The sequence below is a fragment of the Thalassophryne amazonica genome, chromosome 4, assembly GCF_902500255.1.
Source record: "Thalassophryne amazonica chromosome 4, fThaAma1.1, whole genome shotgun sequence".
Lineage (NCBI taxonomy): Eukaryota > Metazoa > Chordata > Actinopteri > Batrachoidiformes > Batrachoididae > Thalassophryne > Thalassophryne amazonica.
The window spans coordinates 113,207,485-113,230,363 of NC_047106.1; the positions used below are offsets into that span (position 1 = coordinate 113,207,485).

The following is a 22,879-nucleotide window of genomic DNA, read 5'->3' on the forward strand; positions in this document are numbered from 1 at the left end:
TCTACACCATGTAAAATAAAATTGTACATAACAAAAATAAGCTAATTATAGCTAGTTGAGCTACCATTAAATTAGCTGTTAATAAGCCAACCATACCTTGCTAGCCAAAAGGGATAAACAAAGCTGGTAACTATCGTAAAAAGTACAGTAGTATAGTTTAATCCTACAATAACGGTATTAACAAATACATATAACAACAAATGTAAACAAAAGTGTGTATTAACATTAGCTTCCCAAACAGAAAAGAACCGACTATATTGTTTGCTATGATAAATGGTACCACAGCCAGCTAGATCATTAATCTTGTACTGTCTGCCTCTGGTGTTACTACTGAAATTATTCCCTTCTACTGTGTATTTGCAAGTTTTACATCTACTACTACCGCATTTACTAACTTTAGTGTCCTGTATAGCATCAATCACATCCCTTCCTACCAAGGTAGGGTTTGGGGATGTAACATCATAATCACAAATAGATGATGAGTGCCTCACTGAGCTTTTCCACTTGGCAGTGAATCCTGTGGCCACACAAGGCAGGGCAAAGAAACATGAGCAGATGGTGATCTATAGCACAGGATAGCCTCTATTTAGGTGAAGCAGCCAGTTCATCTTAGACATATTGATCGGCACAATTTGCTCACTTTACTCTGAGGATTATGGCTCTGTAGAGTAATATAAAGGTTTCCCCGACATGTCAATCACCTGTCATAGCTAATTCCACTGAGCAGACTTCAGCTTGTCACAGAGATGGGCTCACCATCCCTCTCTCTTCAGTCACGCCGGCTCCATGTCTCTCACCAAGACTTCTTGTAGGCAACACTCAGGATTATAGCATCTTACTTAGTACTCTTTTTTTTTTCAATTCAAGAATAATATTGATACAATACACTAGTCTTGATTTAGATGTCAAATTACGTTTAACAGACAAAAACGTTTTTCTTCTGTGTTGCATTTTAAAGGCTGGTATCCATCTGTGATTTTTACATTGTTAATTTGTCTTCATTGAAGGTTTTTATTGAACTGTAACTGAAGTACAGGAAGAACTCATTTCATCAGAGTTTAGGGAAAAATTAATCATTTCCTTTATTTTTAGAGAACAGTTCAGTTGGCTGAAATTAAACTTGAGGTCTCTTGGTAATTTCAGACCAAAATCTGCTCTCTGACTCCGACTAGCATATTCATTTTTTTGTTGTTTTTGTTTTTGGCTGTTGAGATGATTAAATGATGGTTGTCCGTCAGTCGTGATGATGGCAGTTTGTTCACTGCTACTTACTTCTTATGTGGCTGAGTCCAATTCATGTCATGCCCACCCGAGGGGCCACATTCAGGTCATGACTGGTGTGTTCTGAGCTGCATCCTTCCTTCTCTCCCTGGTGTCAGTGAGTCATTCATGATGATGTGATCATGAAACCTGCTGGGTACGTTTTGTCCTGCTGTAGACCACAGCGCTGGAGACTATTCTTGACACAGTCTTTGAACCACTTCCTGAGATACTCATAGTTGCTTTGTCTCTGGCAAAGCAGTCTGAAGAAAACCTGCCAAGGTAAATTCATCCTTACAGCATGACTAGAACATTCTTGGATGATCACTGCCTCGATGCTCATGAAGCTCAATCCATCTCGTACTTCTATGTTGAGCACTTTGTCCTTCAAGTGAATGCCTGTGATGGATCCGAGCAAGTGTGTGTGAAACATCTTGAGTTGACTGATACGATTTTATGTCCGTGGTCCACATTTCACAGCCACACAGCAAGCTGGAAAACTGCTTCAAAGACTTTGCTTTTAGTTGACAGCTTGACATTGTGGTGATTTAGCACTGATCCACACGGTTGTCGAAATACTTCACTGGCCTTTCTGATTTTCATTTGCATTTGTTTGTCAAGGGAGACATCTATTGATGTTATACTTCCCAAGTGTTTGAAGGCGTTAAAGGCATTCAGCTGTGTTTTCTCAGTCATGGGGTCTTGCTGGTGAGCCTGGAGCTGGTTGGTGGAGGAGTTCTGTCTTGCTGTTTTTCATGTCATTCACAAAGAGTGCTTCAAGATTGAGCCATTCACGCCTCTTGGTTTTGATGTTCCACCCTAAAATCAAAGGTGGGAGAAAAAACATTTCTGACAGTGTTCTATTACAACCTATAGAAACATGTGTCCTTCAAATTATTTGTCCTCAAAAGTAAGATCACATGACCAGCTGGATCTGAGATACTTCATTAAATCCACACAAGCATAAATGCTTAAGTGCATTCACAGAGTTGTCCTGAAGCCACTCCTTTGACTGTGTGTTTAGGGTCATTGTTGTCCTGAAATACAAACCGTTGCCCCAGTCTGAGGTCAAGAGCGCTCTGGAGCAGGTTTTCATCCAGGATGTCTCTGTACATTGCTGCATTCATATTTCCCTCAGCCCGGCCAGTCTCCCAGTTCCTGCTGCTGAAAAAACATCCCTACAGCATGATACTGCCACCACCATGCTTCACTGTAGGGATGGTGCCTGGTTTGCTCCAAACATGATCCCTGACATTCACACCAAAGAGTTCAGTCTTTGTCTCTTCAGACCAGAGAATTTTGTTTCTCAATGTCTGAGAGTCCTTGAGGTGCCTTTTGGCAAACTCCAGGCAAGCTGCCACTAAGGAGTGGCTTCCATCTGGCCACTCTACCACACAGGCCTGATTGGTGGATTGCTGCAGAGATGATTGTCCTTCTGTAAGGTTCTCCTTTCTCCACAGAGGAATGCTGGAGCTGTGGCAGAGTGAGCTTCGGGTTCTTGGTCACCTCCCAGACTATGGTCCTTCTCCCCCGATCACTCAGTTTAGATGGGCAGACAGCTCTAGGAAGAGTCCTGGTGGATCCATACTTCTATTTATGGAAGATGGAGGCCACTGTGCTCACTGGAACCTTCAAAGCAGCAGAAATGTTTCTGTAACCTTGTCCAGATTTGTGCCTCAAGAGAAACCTGTCTCAGAGGTTAGAGGCAATATCTTTGATTTCTTGCTTGTTTTGTACTCTGACATACACTGTTGACTGTGGGACCTTATATGTAGACAGGTGTGTGTCTTTCCACATTTTGAGTTTCATGGCAAAGGCTGTGAATAATTATGTACAGCTGATTTCTTTGTTTTGTATTTCTAATAAATTTGCAAAAATCTTTAAAAAAAAACTTCACATTGTCAGTATGGGGTATTGCGTGTCGAAGATTTTTTTTTTTTGTGATCAATTTTTTGTTGAAAAATGTGTAATATACCTATATATGTATTCACATACATAGCTTTTTTTCCTCCGCCGCCTTCTTTTCCACACAGTGAGAACAAACAGGAACAGTAATTTCTGCATTTGCAGGGAGGTTTCTGTGTAGAATGTTGATGGGAAAAAAATGAATTTCATCCATTTTGGAATAAAGATGTAACATAAAATGTGGAAAAAGTGAAGCACTCTGAATACTTTCCAGATGCACTGTAATTATATCTTGTCTGTCTGTATCGATGGCTTTTCTCAAGCGATGCATCTTGCGGGTCATGATTTGGCATTCAAGACTTGGCCACGGTTCACGTTTGACATTGATAAGTCAGAGTGGGAATGAAGGTGGAGTTTGTCAGCTTGGCTTTCATTTTGATAGGGATGCTGGGGTGTTCCAAGAGCGCGGCGTGCTGATAGCGTATGCTGTTGGCCTTCTGCACTCTGGTCTTGAGTTCCCTGTTCATTTTTCTGCCTTTGGTGATGATGCGTCCAAGATACTTGAACTCTAGCACTTGTTTAGTTTTGTTTTATTGATTTCAATGTTGAGATTGCCACGTGCTCTTCAAACTTTCATCACCTCTGTTTTGTGGGTGCTTATTTTCAGTCCATACTTTTCACATGCACACGCACAGTTTTGAATGCTTCATGCATTCAGACTGGTTTGTTTGGGTTAGTAAACAGGTTGTGCAATTTGCAGAGGTTTTGACAATGGCAGTGTGATGAAACAACAGAGGATTACATATCAGTACACAATGATATTTCCAGCGGGACAAGCACAACAGGAGCTTTTTCTTTGCTTTCCTTTCAGAACACCATACAGAGCTTAAAGGTTCAAGACACACAGATGTTTCAAATTCTCTGTACAACATATGTTGGTTGTGTTTTAACATTTTGCATTGCTTCCCTACTAGTCAACCTCATGTCCACCCTTCTTGTGCCCAGGTGTTCGAGTCTGTGTGCATTATTTATATGTATGTCATAGCTCAGTGATTAAACTGTGCAATTATATTAACAAATGTACCTATCTTTTAGGAAGTATTCAGAATAACGGCCATATCACTTGCAACATCATCTGTGTGCCCACTGCTGTACATGTCTATCTTTACCCTGCCCTGTGTTATTGTATAGAACTAACTCTGACCACTGCAGCTGCACTGTGTGGGAAGATGTGCTTGAGATGAGACCTTTTGGTGGCCTACTGTTTTCATATGACCTCTGAAAATCACCTCTTGGGAGAAAGACTGTGTAGGCAGGCCAGTAGTAGAACATTGATTCCATGGTTGGATTTATTGTCAGATCCCTGTGTTAGGATGAGAGGCTGTGACCTTGCCCATCTCAGGTAGAGAAAGCTGATGCCTTACTACCCATGGGCTGTAGTGAAGTTATTAAAAACTCCATTACCGCCATTCAAAGGCAGACATAACTCATGGTGCAGATATAGAGATGTCAAAACAGAGATTGATCTAAGAAAGAAGTGTAAGCCAGAAAAAAAAAAACTTGAGAGGTAGACAGACTGCCAGAGTGGAATGTTGAAGTTTACACATCAGTCAGACCCTGAATGGATCTCTCAGCGACACATCTATCATGCCCTTTTTCAATAAAGTCTCTCTGTCACTGTGTAGATCCTGAAGGAGTTAAAGGATGAGGACTGGAACATGGGCAATATCGTCCACACGCTGACAAACAGGCGTTATGGGGAGAAATGCATAGCCTATGCAGAAAGTCATGATCAGGTAAGTGCACATCTGATATAACAGTGACGTGCATTCTCTTATTGTTGAATATAAAACCTACAACATAACTTTTTAGGCTTTGGTTGGGGATAAGAGTTTGGCATTCTGGCTGATGGACAAGGAGATGTACACCAACATGAGTACCTTGATTCCCATGTCTCACATCATTGACCGCGGAATACAGCTGCACAAGATGATCCGACTCATCAGTCATGCTCTGGGTGGTGAAGGCTATCTCAACTTCATGGGTGAGTCATCATAGAATTTGCCACAGTGAACCTCACACCAAAAAGCTGGTCTAAAGTATAGCGCTGTGTGTTTTTATTTGAAAGGGGCCACACTTATGTGTGCCTTACGTAAGAGGGTAGGGATACCACACCCAGAAATAGCTGTGGTATCCATAGATGGGTGTGGTATTTGTGCTGGTGCTGAAATTGAAAATTAAATTGAGGGTTCACAACACACATACAACCTGCTCACTTGCTCATATCGTAGGCAGTCACCTGGAATAGAGCAGTAGTATGAAGGCACACTGTGGCCACTGTAGGGGAACAAAACAGAGCAGCAGGAGAGAGATGAAGAAAACTTGCTTATTTTACAAGTACTGATTGGTGATTGATTGATTGTATGATTTTTCGGCATATAAATTGCACTGTATAAGAACACAGGACTGAACATATTAGTCAGGAAGGTGTGTGTGTGTGTGTGTGTGTGTGTGTGTGTGTGTGTGTGTGTGTGTGTGTGTGTGTGTGTGTGTGTGTGTGTGTGTGTGTGTGTGTGTGTGTGTGTGTGTGTGTGTGTGAGAGAGAGAGCGAAAATGGGCTTTGTGTGTATTTTTTTTGGGGGGGGGGGGGGGGGTTGAGTATTTTCTTACATGATTTTTCTGTGTGGTAGCTCAGCACCAATGATCCAAAACTGAAGATAATTTCAAACAAACCATTTGAAGGGGGCTCAACATGGCCTCGAACTCATTCAGTCATAGTGAAATACAGAACAAAATCTGTCTATGATCAGAGAGCCCCCCCCCCACCTTAAATGGATCCAATTCTCTGTGACTCTGATGTTCTTTATTTTTAACATATCTCATCTACAGCACAGCTATATGCAGACCTGCTGGTAAAGATAATAAAGTGATAATTAATGATATTAGGTTTTGACCTTGGTTGAAGGGAATGTGTTATCAACCATGTGCTGGTCTCTCTGGTAGAACAGAAATCCAGCCTTCACTCGCACAGTATTTTAGCTCCACCTGCTGACAAGGTGTCCTGGTCCAGCTCTGTGTCTGCAATGTTCTGCAGTTCCCCGTCTCTTCACTCTTTGCACATTGTTCAAAATTAAGTTTACTTATTAAATAAAATGGTTTTTGGTCCATGGTCGAAGGAAAGACACACATAATCAAAAAGGAAGTGATATATATAATCACTCTGCAGAGCTACAGATGAAGATGTATGTAATGGTGTCATTTATGCACACTTGCAAAACATTTTCAGTATGCTTTGTGATTGACAGTTGGTCCCTTAAGTATTTTCCCAGCGACACAAATTTATTATTATTATTATTGTTGTTATTGTAAATTTATCAATTTAGTTATTGTAATTTTGCATCTTTACAAACCACACTGGTGTTGATATAAAAGAAATATGTGCTTGTGAAATATTACATTAATCATTTAGGGATTGTATTTGGAGAAATTAAATATTGGGATTATTGATAATACAAATCAGCACTTTTACAGACATGCTTTTTTAAGGGGGAAAAGCAAACAAAGAGTAAAAATATCTTATTGCATTTGTAATCACAAGTACACTAATATAGCAGCCAGCTGTGTATTTTCTGTGCAAAGATTTAGTGGTTTAATGGCACTCTGTGCAGAGATTAAAGCAACATTGTTTCTGTGCGTCAACCTTTTGTTTCGGTTTATATTCCCAGTTTGGCATTGTCTGCATGTTTAGTACATTTGATTTCTGCGCATGCACATGTTGTGCATGAGTCCCATCCTGTAAAACCATTGCACATCGCCATGTTAAAAACTGACAGCAGTATTCACCACTCACTGCATAGCTGTTAATTTTATTAATTAATTTATTTATTTTTATGTTCAAAATAGTGGTTGGCAGCATCTTTCCAGCAATATATTCAAAAATCATGCTTGAGGATTAGGACTGTCTCTAAGAACATGGTCAGACTTCAATCTACACGTGTGCGGTTTTTCCCACATACAGAGCATTTAGACCTCTTAAAAGGCTTCAGCTGCCATTCCTTCTGCTCAAGTGCGAGGATGCAGGGTTGAGATGGAATGGCCTAGAGTATTTATTATACATTGATGAAGGTTTTCCAGGAATTCCCAGAAATCCAGGTATTTACTTCTGTGGCAAGCGTTTCCGGGTTATTTTTGTTTTCCTGGCTTTTATTGGATTTAGTCTGTGGGATTTAGCCTGTGATGTCATGATGTTTGTATCTGTAAAATAGTTTGGAAATGTCTCTGAGATGCCACAGTTAAGTCTCGTGTTTTCACGTCCTGATCAGATTTTACCGTGAATGCCACGCCGTGCCAAAACTACAAACCAAATAGGCCAAACGTTGTTCTGCTGCAGGCAGGCTATTTAAAGTTCATCTGGAGTAAATTCAAATTGGTCTGGTTCAAGCAAAAAGGACCAAACTGGTGACCTGACTTTTTAAAAATCACTGTTTATACAGAAAAGCTAACACTCTCAGTAAGTCTTTGATTTTTATTATATCATGTTTCAAAATCTGTTTTTTGGAAGAATTTACTTCAAATTGTTTCCGTTGCAAACTCTAGCCTGCTAAATCTGCATTTTATGGTTTTTCTGTTACATGGGCATGAAATATCCGACTGGAGGAAAATATGATAAACATTTAACATGCTCTAAAAGTTAAATATTAATGTAAAAAACATAAGAGTATGTGCGTTGTTTTGCGCAACACATAAATTGTCAATATCCCAGAAATGCTGACGTCATTAATGGACCAACAAAAATCTGTATTATTACATTTCCCATTTATATAAGTGGATAAGAATCAAATTTAAACCCAAATCAGTGTTCCTGAGAACTAAAAATTATATTGGTGACTTAATGAACAGTAGGTGCAGCTTTACTGGTATCATTGTATTAATTTATGTCAAGACACTATTATATTAAAGCACAAATTGCTAAAGTCAAATGTTTAGGTAAATGTAGAGAGAGAACAGTAACAGTACAATGCAAATATGTGATTTTTATGGAATAGTTTTGCCAATATGGGAAAATATTCATTGCAGGAGGCTACAGATCATATATCATATATGTGATTGTCTCTTATTTCAGCTGTTTTTCTAATCAGTTTGCAGCAAATAAGTGTACAAAGATTCACTCTTAGTAGTTACTCTCCACCATCCATTTACCACAAAATGCTAGTAATATATACTGTGTGTTTATATATATATATATATATATATATATATATATATATATACATCTAAATCTCTTTCTGAGGATGGCCTGATGTAAATGTGCTGATAAAACCTTCTTACCTCTCGATCAGGTCACACTTTCCACATAAATGCACAAATTCTTGATTGTTCCTGAAAACCAGGGGCGCATCCACACGGAAAAGGGTGTTGTGAGGGGGAGCTACCTTCCATAATACCCCTTGATTAAAGGTCCTCTTTTCAAGACGTTTTCAGACAACTACATTTTTCATACTTTTTCATACTAACTACTACTACTGCTAATAATAATAATAATTTTAACAACTAAAATGTTTTAATCAGTATTTTTCTGGCCTTAGATTTCATGATAGTTCTGGACTAAATTTAATTGATGAGCCATATAAAAAACAGTTTAGTTACTTTCACTTTTCTGTATAACTAAAGTGGGATGTGAGCAATATCTTTTTTTAAAGGACATGTCGTACCAAAATCATAACAAATTAGATTTAGGCTGTAGGTGACTATCCAATGATACACAGGGATTACTTTGTGCACTTCCATGACTGTTTTTTATATATATATACAACATTCACAACAAACAGCTATGGAGACTGCCGCAAACAAGGTAGTCGTGAGGACTCGTTTTTCCCAGTGTTTCCAACAGCGTTTACATAGCTTTGAGGAAAATGTACCAGCGCACACTTGAATGGAATGTAGCTGCTAACATTAAGAACCGAGCCACAGATTAATTATAAAGTTTATGCAAAGTATGATGCTGTTTTATGATGACTTGTGTTTAAGTGATAACTCTTACTTTTAATGCAGTCACGATAAAAGCACCAACCACTGTCCACTGTGAGAAGACTTACTGGCAGTAAAATAGCATCCTGCAACACAAACAGCAGCGTAACCACATGCTAGATTACAAAATCCAACTGACTGTGTGTCATCTACTCCCTGTACATCCTCTGTAAATCTGAGCCATCACTTTTGAAGCTTCATTGTTGGATGTAGCAGCATTCGTTTCACTCTGACGGCCATCTGGATGTTTCTGCTTTTTCTAAAATGTACGTCAGATGCTGAGAAATGCCGAGTAAGACATTTTTTTCAGACATGCACCTGCTAACTCTCTGAGCGAGAGGAATAATTAGCAGTGAAATACATCAGTGACCAATAATTATTACCAAAGGTGGGACGAAGTCAACTTCAAGTCACTCTCAAATCATGAATCAGGAAGTCCCAAGTCAAGTCTCAAGTCATAATGATCACCAATTGTTTGCAAGCTGACTTGAGACTTGACTTGGGACTTGCAGATTCATGACTTGAGAATGACTTGACAGTGACTTCATCCCACCTCTGATTATTATCGCATGTACACAAATAGACTTACAATCATGAATACTTTTATGTGTTGCTAACCGGGATGCTAAATAACATGTGACATGTCCTTTAATATAATATCTGAGCTCGGCATTACTGGGTGTATTTGGGGTTCTAGCTTTAAAATCAGGTCACTTTGAATGAGGGAAGCAAGAATAAATGGTTAAAGGCAAAAATAGGTGAAAATGTGAAAAGACAATACAAATACAAGGCACATTAAAGCAGGGGGTCGGGGTTAGAAAACAGTCATCAAAAACGTCTAGAATGCATCCCTGGACCTCAAAAAGCCAACACAGCTCCACTTTCTGTCACCAAAAAAGACCCCCCTGTTATTTCAGATCCTGGCTACAGGCCTAAGATTTTAATTGTTATTAAATGATGTAAAAGCTGTAGAAAAGGCATCCCCTTAAAATAGGTTTATATTTAAATAATTTGTCAGTTAAAGCCTTTATATAATATCATGATGCATTAGAAAACAGCAGCAATAGTTAGTGAGAGAAATATGATCTTGTTCATCAGGAGAACAGTGGGCAGTCTAAGGCACACCTGTGCACTAATCATGGCGTCTAATCAGCATCTTGATATGGCACACCTGTGAGGTGGGATGGATTATCTCAGCAAAGGCGAAGTGCTCACTATCACAGATTTAGAGTGGTTTGTGAACAATATTTGAGGGAAATGGTGATATTGTGTATGTGGAAAAAGTTTTAGATCTTTGAGTTCATCTCATACGAAATGGGAGCAAAACCAAAAGTGTTGCGTTTCTATTTTTGTTGAGTATATATGATGTTTGTCAGTGCCAGATACTGAAAAACAGCCCCACACCATGGTGTTCCCACCTGCAAACTTCACTGTTGGTATGGTGGTTTTGGGGTGATGTGCAGGGCCATTTGTCCTCCAAACATGGTGTATTATGGAATCCCAAGAGTTCAGTTTTGATCTCATCTGACCAGACTATTTTCTCCCAGTATTTCACAGGCTTGTCTAAATGTTGTGCAGCTAACTTTAAATGAGCTTCAGCATGATTTTTCTAGCAATGGAGTCTTGCGTGGTGAGAGTGCATACAGGCCAAGCCGGTTCAGTGCATTATTTGTTTTCAGTTATTGTTTATCTGTTCAGATGAAAAGCTGACTTGATTTTTGGCTGGACTGAAGAACTACATGAAGTCTTTTTTTTTTAATGGAAGTCCAAAGTCAGTGCACAGCACCACTGGACTACACGTCACAATTAGGACTTTAGCAGCAGTGGAACACCAAAGTGTAAGTCCCTTTTCTGTTGTTGTTAAATTAATAAAATATCAAATGACAAGGATCTATTTTAGCCGTTATGTAAAACAAATAATGAACTCAGCCACATGGGGTGTGCAGCCAGTCGGTCCCAAGCCCGGATAAATGAGGAGGGTTGCGTCAGGAAGGGCATCCGGCGTAAAACAAGCCAACCGAACTATGCAGACTCAGAATCGAATTCCCATACCGGATCGGTCGCAGCCCGGGTTAACAACATCCGCCGCCGGTGCTATTGCACAACAGGGTGCCGGTGGAAATTGGGCTACTGCTAGGCGAAGACGACGAAGAGGTGGAGGAAAACGTTGCCACGAACAGCGGGAGAAGAAGAAAACTAGAAGGGTGGAAATGAGAGTGGGGACTTTGAATGTTGGTAGTATGACTGGTAAAGGGAGAGAGCTGGCTGATAAGATGGAGAGGAGAAAGGTAGACATATTGTGTGTGCAAGAGACCAAGTGGAAGGGAAGTAAGAGCAGGAGCATTGGCGGTGGGTACAAGTTGTTGTACCATGGTGAGGACAGAAAGAGAAATGGTGTTGGGGTCATTTTAAAGGAAGTGTATGGTAAAAGTGTGTTGGAGGTTAAGCGAGTGTCTGACAGGGTGATGAGTGGGAAGTTGGAAATTGAAGGGGTGATGATGAATATCATCAGTGCATATGCCCCACAGGTTGGTTGTGAGATGAAGGAGAAAAAAGATTTCTGGAGTGTGTTAGATGAGGTGGTGGAGAGTGTGCCCAAGCATGAAAGAGTGGTGATAGGAGCAGACTTCAATGGGCATGTTGGTGAAGGGAACAGAGGTGATGAGGAAGTAATGGGTAGATATGGTATCAAGGATAGGAATGGGGAAGGACAGATGGTAGTTGATTTTGCAAAAAGGATGGAAATGGCTGTGGTGAATACCTACTTTAAGAAAAGGGAGGAGCACAGGGTAACATATAAGAGTGGAGGAAGGTGCACACAGGTGGACTACATTCTTTATAGGAGATGCAAGCTAAAAGAAATCACAGACTGTAAGGTGGTAGCAGGAGAGAGTGTCACTAGACAGCACAGGATGGTTGTTTGTAGGATGACTTTAGAGGTAAAGAAGAAGAAGAGAGTGAGAGCTCAACAAAGGATCAGATGGTGGAAGCTGAAGGAGGAAGACTGTTGTGTGAAATTTAGCGAGCAGGTGAGAGAAGCACTGGTTGGAGGGGAAGCAATTTTGGACAACTGGAAAACTACTGCAGATGTGGTGAGGGAGACAGCTAGGACAGTACTGGGTATGACATCTGGACAGTGGAAGGAAGACAAGGAATGAAGAGGTCCAGGAAAGCATAAGGAGAAAGAGGTTGGCGAAAATGTTTTGGGATAGTCAGAGAGATGAAGAATGTAGACAGGAGTACAAGGAGATGCGGCGTAAGGCGAAAAGAGAAGTGGCAAAAGCAAAGGAAAAGGCATATTGCGAGCTGTACAAGAAGTTGAATAGTAAGGAAGGAGAAAAGGACTTGTACCGATTGGCCAGACAAAGGGACAGAGCTGGAAAGGATGTGCAGCAGGTTAGGGTGGTAAAAGATGCACATGGTAATGTGCTGACAAGTGAGGAATGTGTGCTGAGAAGGTGGAGGGAATATTTTGCAGAGTTGATGAATAAAGAAAATGAGCGAGAGAAAAGGCTAGATGATGTGGTGAGAGTAAATCAGGAAGTACAAGAGATTAGCAAGGAAGAAGTGAGGGCTGCTATGAAGAGGATGAAGAGTGGAAAGGCAGTCGGTCCAGATGACATTCCAGTGGAGGCATGGAAATGTCTAGGAGAGATGGCAGTAGAGTTTCTAACCAGATTGTTTAATAAAATCTTGGAAAGTGAGAGCATGCCTGAGGAGTGGAGACGAAGTGTGCTGGTTCCTATTTTCAAGAACAAGGGTGATGTGCAGAGCTGCAGTAACTACAGAGGCATAAAGCTGATCAGCCACAGCATGAAGTTATGGGAAAGAGTAGTAGAAGCTAGGCTTAGAAAACAGGTGAAGATCTGTGAGCAGCAATATGGTTTCATGCCAATAGAGCACTACAGATGCAATGTTTGCTCTGAGAATACTGTTGCAAAAGTACAGAGAAGGACAGAAAGAGTTACATTGTGTGTTTGTGGACTTAGAAAAAGCTTATGATAGGGTGCCAAGAGAAGAGTTGTGGTATTGTATGAGGAAGTCTGGAGTGGCAGAGAAGTATGTTAGGGTAGTGCAGGACATGTACAAGAATAGTGTGACAGCGGTAAGATGCGCAGTCGGAATGACAGACTCATTCAAGGTGGAGGTGGGATTACACCAAGGATCAGCTCTGAGTCCTTTCTTGTTTGCAGTGGTGATGGACAGGTTGACGGATGAGATCAGACAGGAGTCCCCATGGACTATGATGTTTGCAGATGACATTGTGATCTGTAGTGAGAGTAGAGAGCAAGTTGAGTCTAGTCTGGAGAAGTGGAGATATGCTTTGGAGAGAAGGGGAATGAAAGTCAGTAGAAGCAAGACTGAGTACATGTGTGTGAATGAGAGGGAGCCCAGTGGAATAGTGCAGTTACAAGGAGTAGAAGTGGTGAAAGTAGATGACTTTAAATATTTGGGGTCAACTGTTCAAAGTAATGGAGAGTGTGGTAGAGAGGTGAAAAAGAGAGTGCAGGCAGGGTGGAGTGGGTGGAGAAAGGTGGCAGGAGTGATTTGTGACCGAAGAATATCAGCAAGGGTGAAGGGGAAAGTTTACAAAACAGTAGTGAGACCAGCTATGTTGTATGGTTTAGAGACAGTGGCACTAACAAAAAGACAGGAGGCAGAGCTGGAGGTGGCAGAGCTGAAGATGTTGAGATTCTCTTTGGGAGTGACAAGAATGGACAAGATTAGGAATGAACATATCAGAGGGACAGCTCAGGTGGGACGGTTTGGAGACAAAGTCAGAGAGGCGAGATTGAGATGGTTTGGACATGTGCAGAGGAGGGACCCAGTGTATATAGGGAGAAGGATGCTGAGGATGGAGCCACCAGGCAGGAGGAGAAGAGGGAGACCATTGAGGAGGTTCATGGATGTGCTGAGAGAGGACATGCAGGTGTTTGGTGTGACAGAGGAAGATACAGAGGACAGGGTGAGATGGAAACGATTGATCTGCTGTGGCGACCCCTAACGGGAACAGCCGAAAGACAAAGAAGAAGATGTAAAACAAATAATGAATGTTTTTGCATTCTTTCAATGGTACAAATATTTCATGAGGAGAAAGCTGAAACAAACCATTCAATGACCATTATTTTTTTATATAATAAACAGCTAATATGCAGGTTAAACCGGCTGCACTGTTTTAACCCGCATGTCAGTTGTTTATTTTTTATTTATTTTTTTCAGGGATTATTCAACATTAATTCTCTTTAAAAAGTTCCTTGTAGAGATTGACAGTTTTATGACATTTGTGACAGTCTATAAGCTTAATACTGCTTACATCCATCCATCCATTTTCTTCCGCTTTATCCAGAGTTGGGTCGCGGGGGCAGCAGCTCGAGCAAAGCCGCCCAGACCTCCCCATCCACACACACCTCCCCCAGCTCCTCCGGGGGAACCTCAAGGCGTTCCCAAGCCAGCCGAGAGATGTAGTCCCTCCAGCATGTCTTGGGTCTTCCCCGGGGCCTCCTCCCAATGGGACGTGCCCGGAACACCTCTCCAGCGAGGCGTCCAGGGGGCATCCGGAAAAGATGCCCGAGCCACCTCAACTGACTCCTTTCGACGTGGAGGAGCAGCCGCTCGACCCCAAGCTCCTCACCCTATCTCTAAGGGAGCGCCCAGCCACCCTGTGGAGGAAACTCATCTCGGCCGCTTGTACTTGCGATCTTGTTCTTTCGGTCATGAGCCAAATCTCATGACCATAGGTGAGGATCGGAACGTAGATCGATCGGTAAATCGAGAGCTTTGCCCCCCTACTCAGCTCTCTCTTCACCACGACGGTCCGATACAGCGACCGCATCACCGCAGATGCTGCACTGATCCGTCTATCAATCTCACGCTCCATCTGTCCCTCACTCGTGAACAAGACCCCGAGATACTTAAACTCCTCCACTTGAGGCAAGGACACTCCACCGACCTGAAGAGGGCAAAGCACCTTTTTCCGGTCGAGAACCATGGCCTCGGATTTGGAGGTGCTGGTTTTCATCCCGGACGCTTCACACTCGGCTGCAAACCACCCCAGTGCACGCTGAAGGTCCTGATTTGACGAAGCCAACAGAACCACATCGTCCGCAAACAGCAGAGACGAGATTCTGTGGTTCCCAAACCAGACCCCCTCTACACCCTGGCTGTGCCTAGAACTTCTGTCCATAAAAATAATGAACAGAACCGGTGACAAAGGGCAGCCCTGGTGGATTCCAACGTGCACTGGAAACAGGTTTGACTTACTACCGGCAATGCGAACCAAGCTTCTGCTGCTGTCGTACAGGGACCGGATAGCCCTTAGCAAAGGACCCCGGACCCCGTACTCCCGGAGCAGTCCCCACAGGGTGCCCCGAGGGACACGGTCGAACGCCTTCTCCAGATCCACAAAACACATGTGGACTGGACTGGTTGGGCGAACTCCCATGAACCCTCGAGCACCCGATGGAGCGTGTAGAGCTGGTCCAGTGTGCTGCGACCAGGACGAAAACCACACTGCTCCTCCTGAATCCTAGGTTCGACCATCGAATTCTCAAATTGGTCGAATTCTCCTCTCCAGTACTCTGGAATAGACCTTACCGGGGAGGCTGAGGAGTGTGATCCCCCTATAGTTGGAACACACCCTCCATTCCCCCTTCTTAAACAGAGAGACCACCACCCCGGTCTGCCAATCCCCGGTCCCCCTCTAGCTGCCACCTTATCGTGGTGGGGGAGTTTGCGTACCCAGATGATCCTAGGAGCTATGTTGTCTGGGGCTTTGTGCTCCCTGTAGGGTCTCCCAAGGCAAACACGTCCTAGGTGACGGGTCAGACTAAGGGCAGTTCAGAACCTCCATGACCAGTAAAAAAAATCAAGGACCGAGACGTCGCCCGGTATGGCAGAGCCGGGGCCCCACCCTGGAGCCAGGCCTGGGGTTGGGGCTCACGCACGAGCGCCTGGTGGTTGGGCCTTAGCCCATGGGGCCCGGCCGGGCTCAGCCCGAAAGAGCGACTGAGGCCCACCCTCCTGTGGGTTCACCACCTGCAGAAGGGGCCATGGGGGTCGGGTGCAGAGAGGATTGGGTGGCGGTCGAGGGCGGGTGGACCGGCCGCCCGGTCCATGCTCACAGCCCCTGGCTGTTGGGACGTGGAATGTCACCTCGCTGGGGGGGGAAGGAGCTTGAGCTTGTGCGGGAGGTTGAAAGATACTGACTAGAGATAGTCGGGCTCACCTCCACGCACAGCTTGGGCTCTGGTACCCAACTCCTGGAGAGGGGCTGGATGTTTCATACTGCTTACAGTTGTATGTAAAAGTTTGAGCACCCCTGATAATTTTCATTATTTTCCTTCATAAATCCTTGGTTGTCTGGATCAGAAATTTCAGTTAACTATATCATATAGCAGACGAACACACTGATATTTGAGAAGTGATATGAAGTTTCTAGTATTTACAGAAAGTGTGCATTAATTATTTAAATACAATTAGGCAGGTGCATAAATTTAGGCAACCTTGTCATTTTATTGATTTGAATACATTTAGCACTAATTATTGGAACACAAAATTGGTTTGGTAAGCTCAGTGACCCTTGATCTCCTTACACAGGTGAGTCCAATCAAGAGAAAGGGTATTTAAGGTGGCCATTTGCAAATGTTTCTCTTCTTTGCATCCCTTCTAATGAGTGGCAACATGGGAGCCTCTAAACGCCTCTCAAATGACCTAAAAAACAAAACAAAACAAAGATTGTTCAATATCATGGTTTAGGGGAATGGTACAAAAACTATCTCAGAGATTTCAGCTGTCAGTTTCCACTGTGAGGAACATAGTGAGGAAATGGAAGACTGCAGGCACAGTACTAGTTAAGGCCCGAAGGGGCAGGCCAAGAAAAATCTCAGATAACCTGAAGCGAAGGATAGTGAAAACAGTCATACTCTACCCACAGACCTGCTTCAAAGACCTACAACATGATCTTGCCGCAGATAGTGTCTCTGTGCATCGTTCAACTATACAACACACTTTGCACAAAGAGATGCTGTATGATGCTGTAATGCAGAGGAAGGCTTTTCTGCATACACGCCACAAACATAGTCTCTTGAGGTATGCTAAAGCACATTTGGACAAGCCAGCTTCATTTTGGAATAAGGTGCTGTGGACTGATGAAACTAAAATGGAGTTATTTGGACATAACAAGGGGCGGTATGCATGGCTGAAAAAGAACACAGCATTCCAAGAAAAATACTTGCTGCCTACAGTAAAATTTGGAGGTGGTTCCATCATGCTGTGGGGCTGTGTGGCCAGTGCAGGTACTGGGAATCTTGTTAAAGTTAAGGGTTGCATGGATTCCAGTCAATATCAGCAGATTCTTGAGAACAATGACAAAGTTGAAGTTGCTCAAGGGCTGGATCTTTCAACAAGACAACAACCCTAAACACTGCTCAAAATCTACTAAGGCAATCATGCAGAAGAACAAGTACAACGTTCTGGAATGGCCATCTCAGTCCCCAGACCTGAATGTTATTGAAAATCTGTGGTGTGATTTTAAGTGGGCTGTCCATGCTCGGAAACCAACAAACCTGAGATGTTTTATAAAGAAGAATGGTCCAAAATACCTTTAACCAGAATCCAGACTCTCATTGGAAGCTATAGGAAGCGTTTAGATGCTGTTATTTCTGCAAAAGGAGCATCTCCTAAATATTGATGTATTTTTTTCTGTTGGGGTGCCCAAATTTATGCACCTGCCTAATTTTGTTTAAAGAATTATTGCACATTTTCTGTAAATTCTGTAAACTTCATTTCACTTCTCAAATATCACTGTGTTTGTCTGCTATATGATATATTTAATGAAAATTGTTGATCCAAACAACCAATGATTTATAAAGGAAAATCATGGAAATCATCAGGGGTGCCCAAACTTTTACATACCACTCTATATATTGTTCAAATTCAGCCAGAAGACTGTGTAAATTCGGGGTCCTTTTCAATACTCTGCATTTATGAATATGAATGATCGAACAGATGTGATCAGATCTGTGATCAAGTCGCAATAAAATAGCTGAGCTGCATGTTAAAGTAGCTGCTACACACACACACACACACAGACGCTCTCAAAATAAAAAAAGTTTTATTTTCATTGAAAGGAACACAAAGCAAAAGATGAAAAAATTAACATTCCAGTAACCCAGTGTAGATATCCAAATAAAAAAGTTCACAACAAAAAGAAGCTCCCACATGCATTGTGATCGCGATCGCCAGCCAAGGAAAGGGTCCACTAGTCCTCACTTGGATGGACAGCCAGAAATGATTTTCAAGTTCCACTTGTCCTCAGGTACGGATGGCTGGCCAGAGAATAATGTGCAGGTCCACTTGTCCTCAGGTTCTGATTGCGCGTGCCCATAATGTCCGATCTCAGCTCTGCCTTCATCTCAAATTCTGTCACGAATGTGGCACGTTAGCTAGAGAGGCCATTATCTCCTGAAAATAGCGTCTTCTGAGTTTTTCCAATATGAGACATACATCTGCATGTCCAGGCAGTCTGTGATGGACAGTCTACGTCATGTTCAAAGCAGCAGCAAACCAGCATGACACAAACAGCAGCGTGACGACACTTTAGGTTCCAAAATCCTACAGAATGAGAAAGTTAAGTGTTTTGTGGTGAAGTGTGTCATCTCCTCTGTAAGTCCGAGCCATCACTTTAAAATAAAAGTTCGCAAGCTTTGTTATCGGACATAACCGCTTTCGTTTCGCTCTGTCAGTCATCCGATGTTTCTGTTTTGCTAATAAGTACGTCACACGCCAAGAATTGCAGAGAACTGCCGAGTGAGACGTTTTTCAGAAATGCACCTATTAACTCTCTCAAGGAGAGGAATAAAAAACATCAGAGACCACTAATTATGAGTGCATGTGTGCACAGAGACTTATAATCATGAATAGTTTGATGTTGTGTTGCTAAATGGGAAATTAAAAAAGTGCAACATGTCCTTGAAAATAATTGTACCTGCTAATTCCAGGTCATTCAAAGCTCTCCACAAGAGGTCCTTGGCTCTTAGACAAGTCCTCTGATAATTATTTTCACTGCTCTGTCAGACATTTTGTGAGCAGCACCTGTTCACTACCGGTTTATCGTGAAATGATGCTCTTTCCACTTCCGGATTATGGCCCCAGCAGTGCTCACTGGAACATTCAGAAGTTTAGAAAGTTTCCACATTATTACACATAATTTATAGACATCTATGATTTGATTTCTTTGTGTGCAGAAATATTTTTTCTGAGATAAATGGTGACGTGTTCAATACTTATTTTGCACCGGTGTGTGTGTGTGTGTGTATATATATATATATATATATGTGTGTGTGTGTGTGTGTGTGTGTGTGTGTGTGTGTGTGTAGTGTGTATGGTAACATTTTAATTGTCATTTTAATAATTGCCATAAATTTAGGTATAACAAACTGTGCTGCTAGCATTGTTTTTGAATCATTTGTTTTATAATTGGCAACTACATATCTTGTTGTGTGGTTTCAGTTTATTTATACTCCCGATTATGGAACTAAACTGAACAAAATATAACGCAACACTTTTGTTTTTGCTCAAATTTGTCATGAGCTGAAATCAAAGAGCTAAAACATTTTCTATATACACAAAAGAGCTACTTGTGTCAAATGTTGTTCACAAATCTGTCTAAATCTGTGTTAGTGAGCACATCTCCTTTGCCAAGATAATCTATTCCACTTCAAAGGTGTGGCATATTAAGATGCAGATAAGACAGCATGAATATTGAACAGGTGTGCTTTAGGCTCACCACAGTAAAAGGCCACTCTGGTATATGCAGTTTTATCACACAGCACAATGCCACAGATGTCACAAGTTCGCAATACCTCTTGCATTGCGAGAGAATGTCAGCTACAACATTTTGGCCATGTGGCTCACTTCTTATAGCTCCCATATAGCACAGATGTCTAGAAAATGTCAAGGGGCACCCATGTATCAACGGGCTATGGCAGATATTTGTCGACTTTTGGGAGGAGGGCTGCCTACCTGGGTTATTATCCAGGACCCCGGTCACTTTCAGGCTGAAGTTGATGCAACAACATGTGGCACTAGCACATGCTATCCTCACGCAGGAGTAAGAGTTTTGCTAGTGAGGAAACGAGTAGTGTGCACAAGTCAGCAAGCAAAAAGGATGCAATACTACAACTGCAGTTACTGCTATGAACTATGGATTAATGTCTCTTGTATCCACTGCAATGTGTAAATTATTTACTAACCACTGTGCATGAGTCATGCACATAAAATAAAGCTGTTTTCAACTGGCATTTTGAGATGGCTCTCGCACACACTTTCCTGAATGAATACTGAGACCCACTGCCTGTGCCACTTTTTAAGGGAAGCTAAAAACTGTTCACCAGACTCTGAAAATGTATTGTCTTGGGCTCCATCTGTGTGCTATGATACTAATACAGGCAGTGAGCTTTTTTTTCTGTAAAGGTTGGTGTGTCATCAATGTTTGTAATGTATTTTTGTGTGGAAGCACAGTCAAGGCACACAGGACAGTCAGCCTCCTCTGTACCAAGCTAAAAACTTTAGTCAGGTAACGCAAAACTTTAACCGACTTGCGCTTTGTGCAATGACTAACGTCAAAAGATGAGTTGACAAAGTGAGTTTAGTCCACTCAACAAGATTAGACTGCATTATGTAACCGGGCCCAGGAGTGCACACCAAGACCAGAGCGGTGACTAGGGTTGGGTATCAAGAACCGTTTCTTTTCAAGTATCGTTAAGAAATGATTCAATCCACCGATATCAAATAGCCTTTTTGCTTAATGATTCCCTTATCTTTTGAGGGTGTTTGTCGGGAAAATGATAATTCCTCTACGTTGATTACAGACCCTGCAGCGGCTCTGTAATCAACCGTTTCTGCAGCGCGACACCACTTTGAAGTGTGAACCAGTGAAGCAATGCTTCGATCCACTGGCTCGTGGTTCTTTGATTCTCTGCTTTTCAGAAACGGCAAGCCCGCTTCTTAACCCCTCTCAAACCATTAAAATATCGTGAGTCACTTTTGTGTGGATTAAAGTCGCTAACTAGGACTCTTGTCTTGTTGCTGTCAAGAAACAAGAATCATCCTCCATTCCATTGCCACAGCTCCAAACATTGTGCAGCTCTCTCCTGAGACAGAGTCCAGTCGGAATTAAGAACTTCAAAACGAATTGCCGCTTTGAATAAAATGACACCGCTTACAAACATAATACAGACAAGAAACTACAATCGGCTAAAATGTTTTTTTCCTCCCAAAATGAGAGTCTTGCATTCTTTATTAATTACATCCTGATGTGCAGCACAGCCAGCTGCAAGAGCTCAGCTCAGATGTATTTAAAGACATTCATCCAATAATGTCTGAAAGGAAATGCTTTTGACAATAACTACAGATTTTGTTTATTTCTATTTATGTCCAGAGATCAAGGATCCACCATGAAGAGTTTATTATGTCCAAAGTTTAAGGAACCAGTGACCAATTTCAGATTTATTTTATTTTAAATTTTAAAAAATCAAATATGGAATTAAAATAGAACAGAATAAAAATAGGCTTTAAGTCTTGACTTAAAAATGTCGACGGACTCTGACTGCCTCATGGTCGCAGGAAGACCGTTCCACAGAGCGGGTGCACGATAAAAAGCTCTTTGACCCTCTGACATAGAAAACCTGTAAAACCTACTTTTAGTACACAGAAAATTCACATGAGGTATCGATAAGGGAATTGATAAGGAATCAGATCGATAAGCTGAATCGATAATGGTATCGATATCAATAAAATCTTATCGATACCCATCCCTAGTGGTGACACTGCATTGCCCTAATTAAGACCACAATTACACTATGCTTGAATTTAGCCAGGTTTTTGCTGGTCTTTGGAGGAAACTCATTCTCTCAACTATAACGCACTGAGCGGAAACTATAAATAATACTTGTGCTGCACACTACAGTATTTTTCACTGTGTGGAAAATAAGGCTCTTAGTGTTCATGTGATCCTTCATAGTTATGTCTTTGTTGGCCCTGTGATGGAGTGGCAATTTAAAGGCGACAGCCATCAAATGAATAAGCAGTCAAAAATAGGATTGATGACCCCTGGTTGTTTTTCACTTGGAAATGACACACATACCTAAAAACTCCAAATATTTGGTTGTCCTGTTTCAAAGATTAGGTTACTACTTGCATCATGATATGGAAAGCCAAACAGGTCTTTATGATCGGCAAAAGAGACAAAATCATAATACTTGAGAATTTGCCTTTTTGATGAGCAAAGTTTGTTTGAACAGCAGATATACGAACAAATTGCTTTTATGTGTATAAATGGTTCTGCCAGTCTGGCATTTACCATTAATATATGCAGATAGGGGTAAGGTTAAAAAAAAAGGGGGTATTCTGTGTTCTTTTCAGATCCCTTTCTCAACTCCCAATTGACTAAAATATTTGTTCTATCGTCACTAAGTTACTGATTAAAATTGAAGGATTTTTTTTTTCTTAAAGTACAGTAGTGTTCAGAATAATAGTAGTGCTATGTGACTAAAAAGATTAATGCAGGTTTTGAGTATATTTCTTATTGTTACATGGGAAACAAGGTACCAGTAGATTCAGTAGATTCTCACAAATCCACCAAGACCAAGCATTCATGATATGCACACTGTTAAGGCTTTGAAATTGG

The 22,879-nt window shown here is 41.7% G+C and overlaps 1 protein-coding gene across 1 annotated transcript in view; it reads left to right on the forward strand.

Annotated features, from left to right (window-relative positions):
- The window catches only part of gbe1b (glucan (1,4-alpha-), branching enzyme 1b), a 555,782-nt gene that overhangs the window by 333,573 nt on the left and 199,330 nt on the right, over positions 1-22,879 (forward strand). The window contains exons 11-12 of the mRNA XM_034168442.1: positions 4,851-4,961; positions 5,038-5,209. Of these exons, the coding sequence (XP_034024333.1) occupies positions 4,851-4,961; positions 5,038-5,209 (283 nt within the window). The remainder of the gene's footprint in view (positions 1-4,850; positions 4,962-5,037; positions 5,210-22,879) is intronic.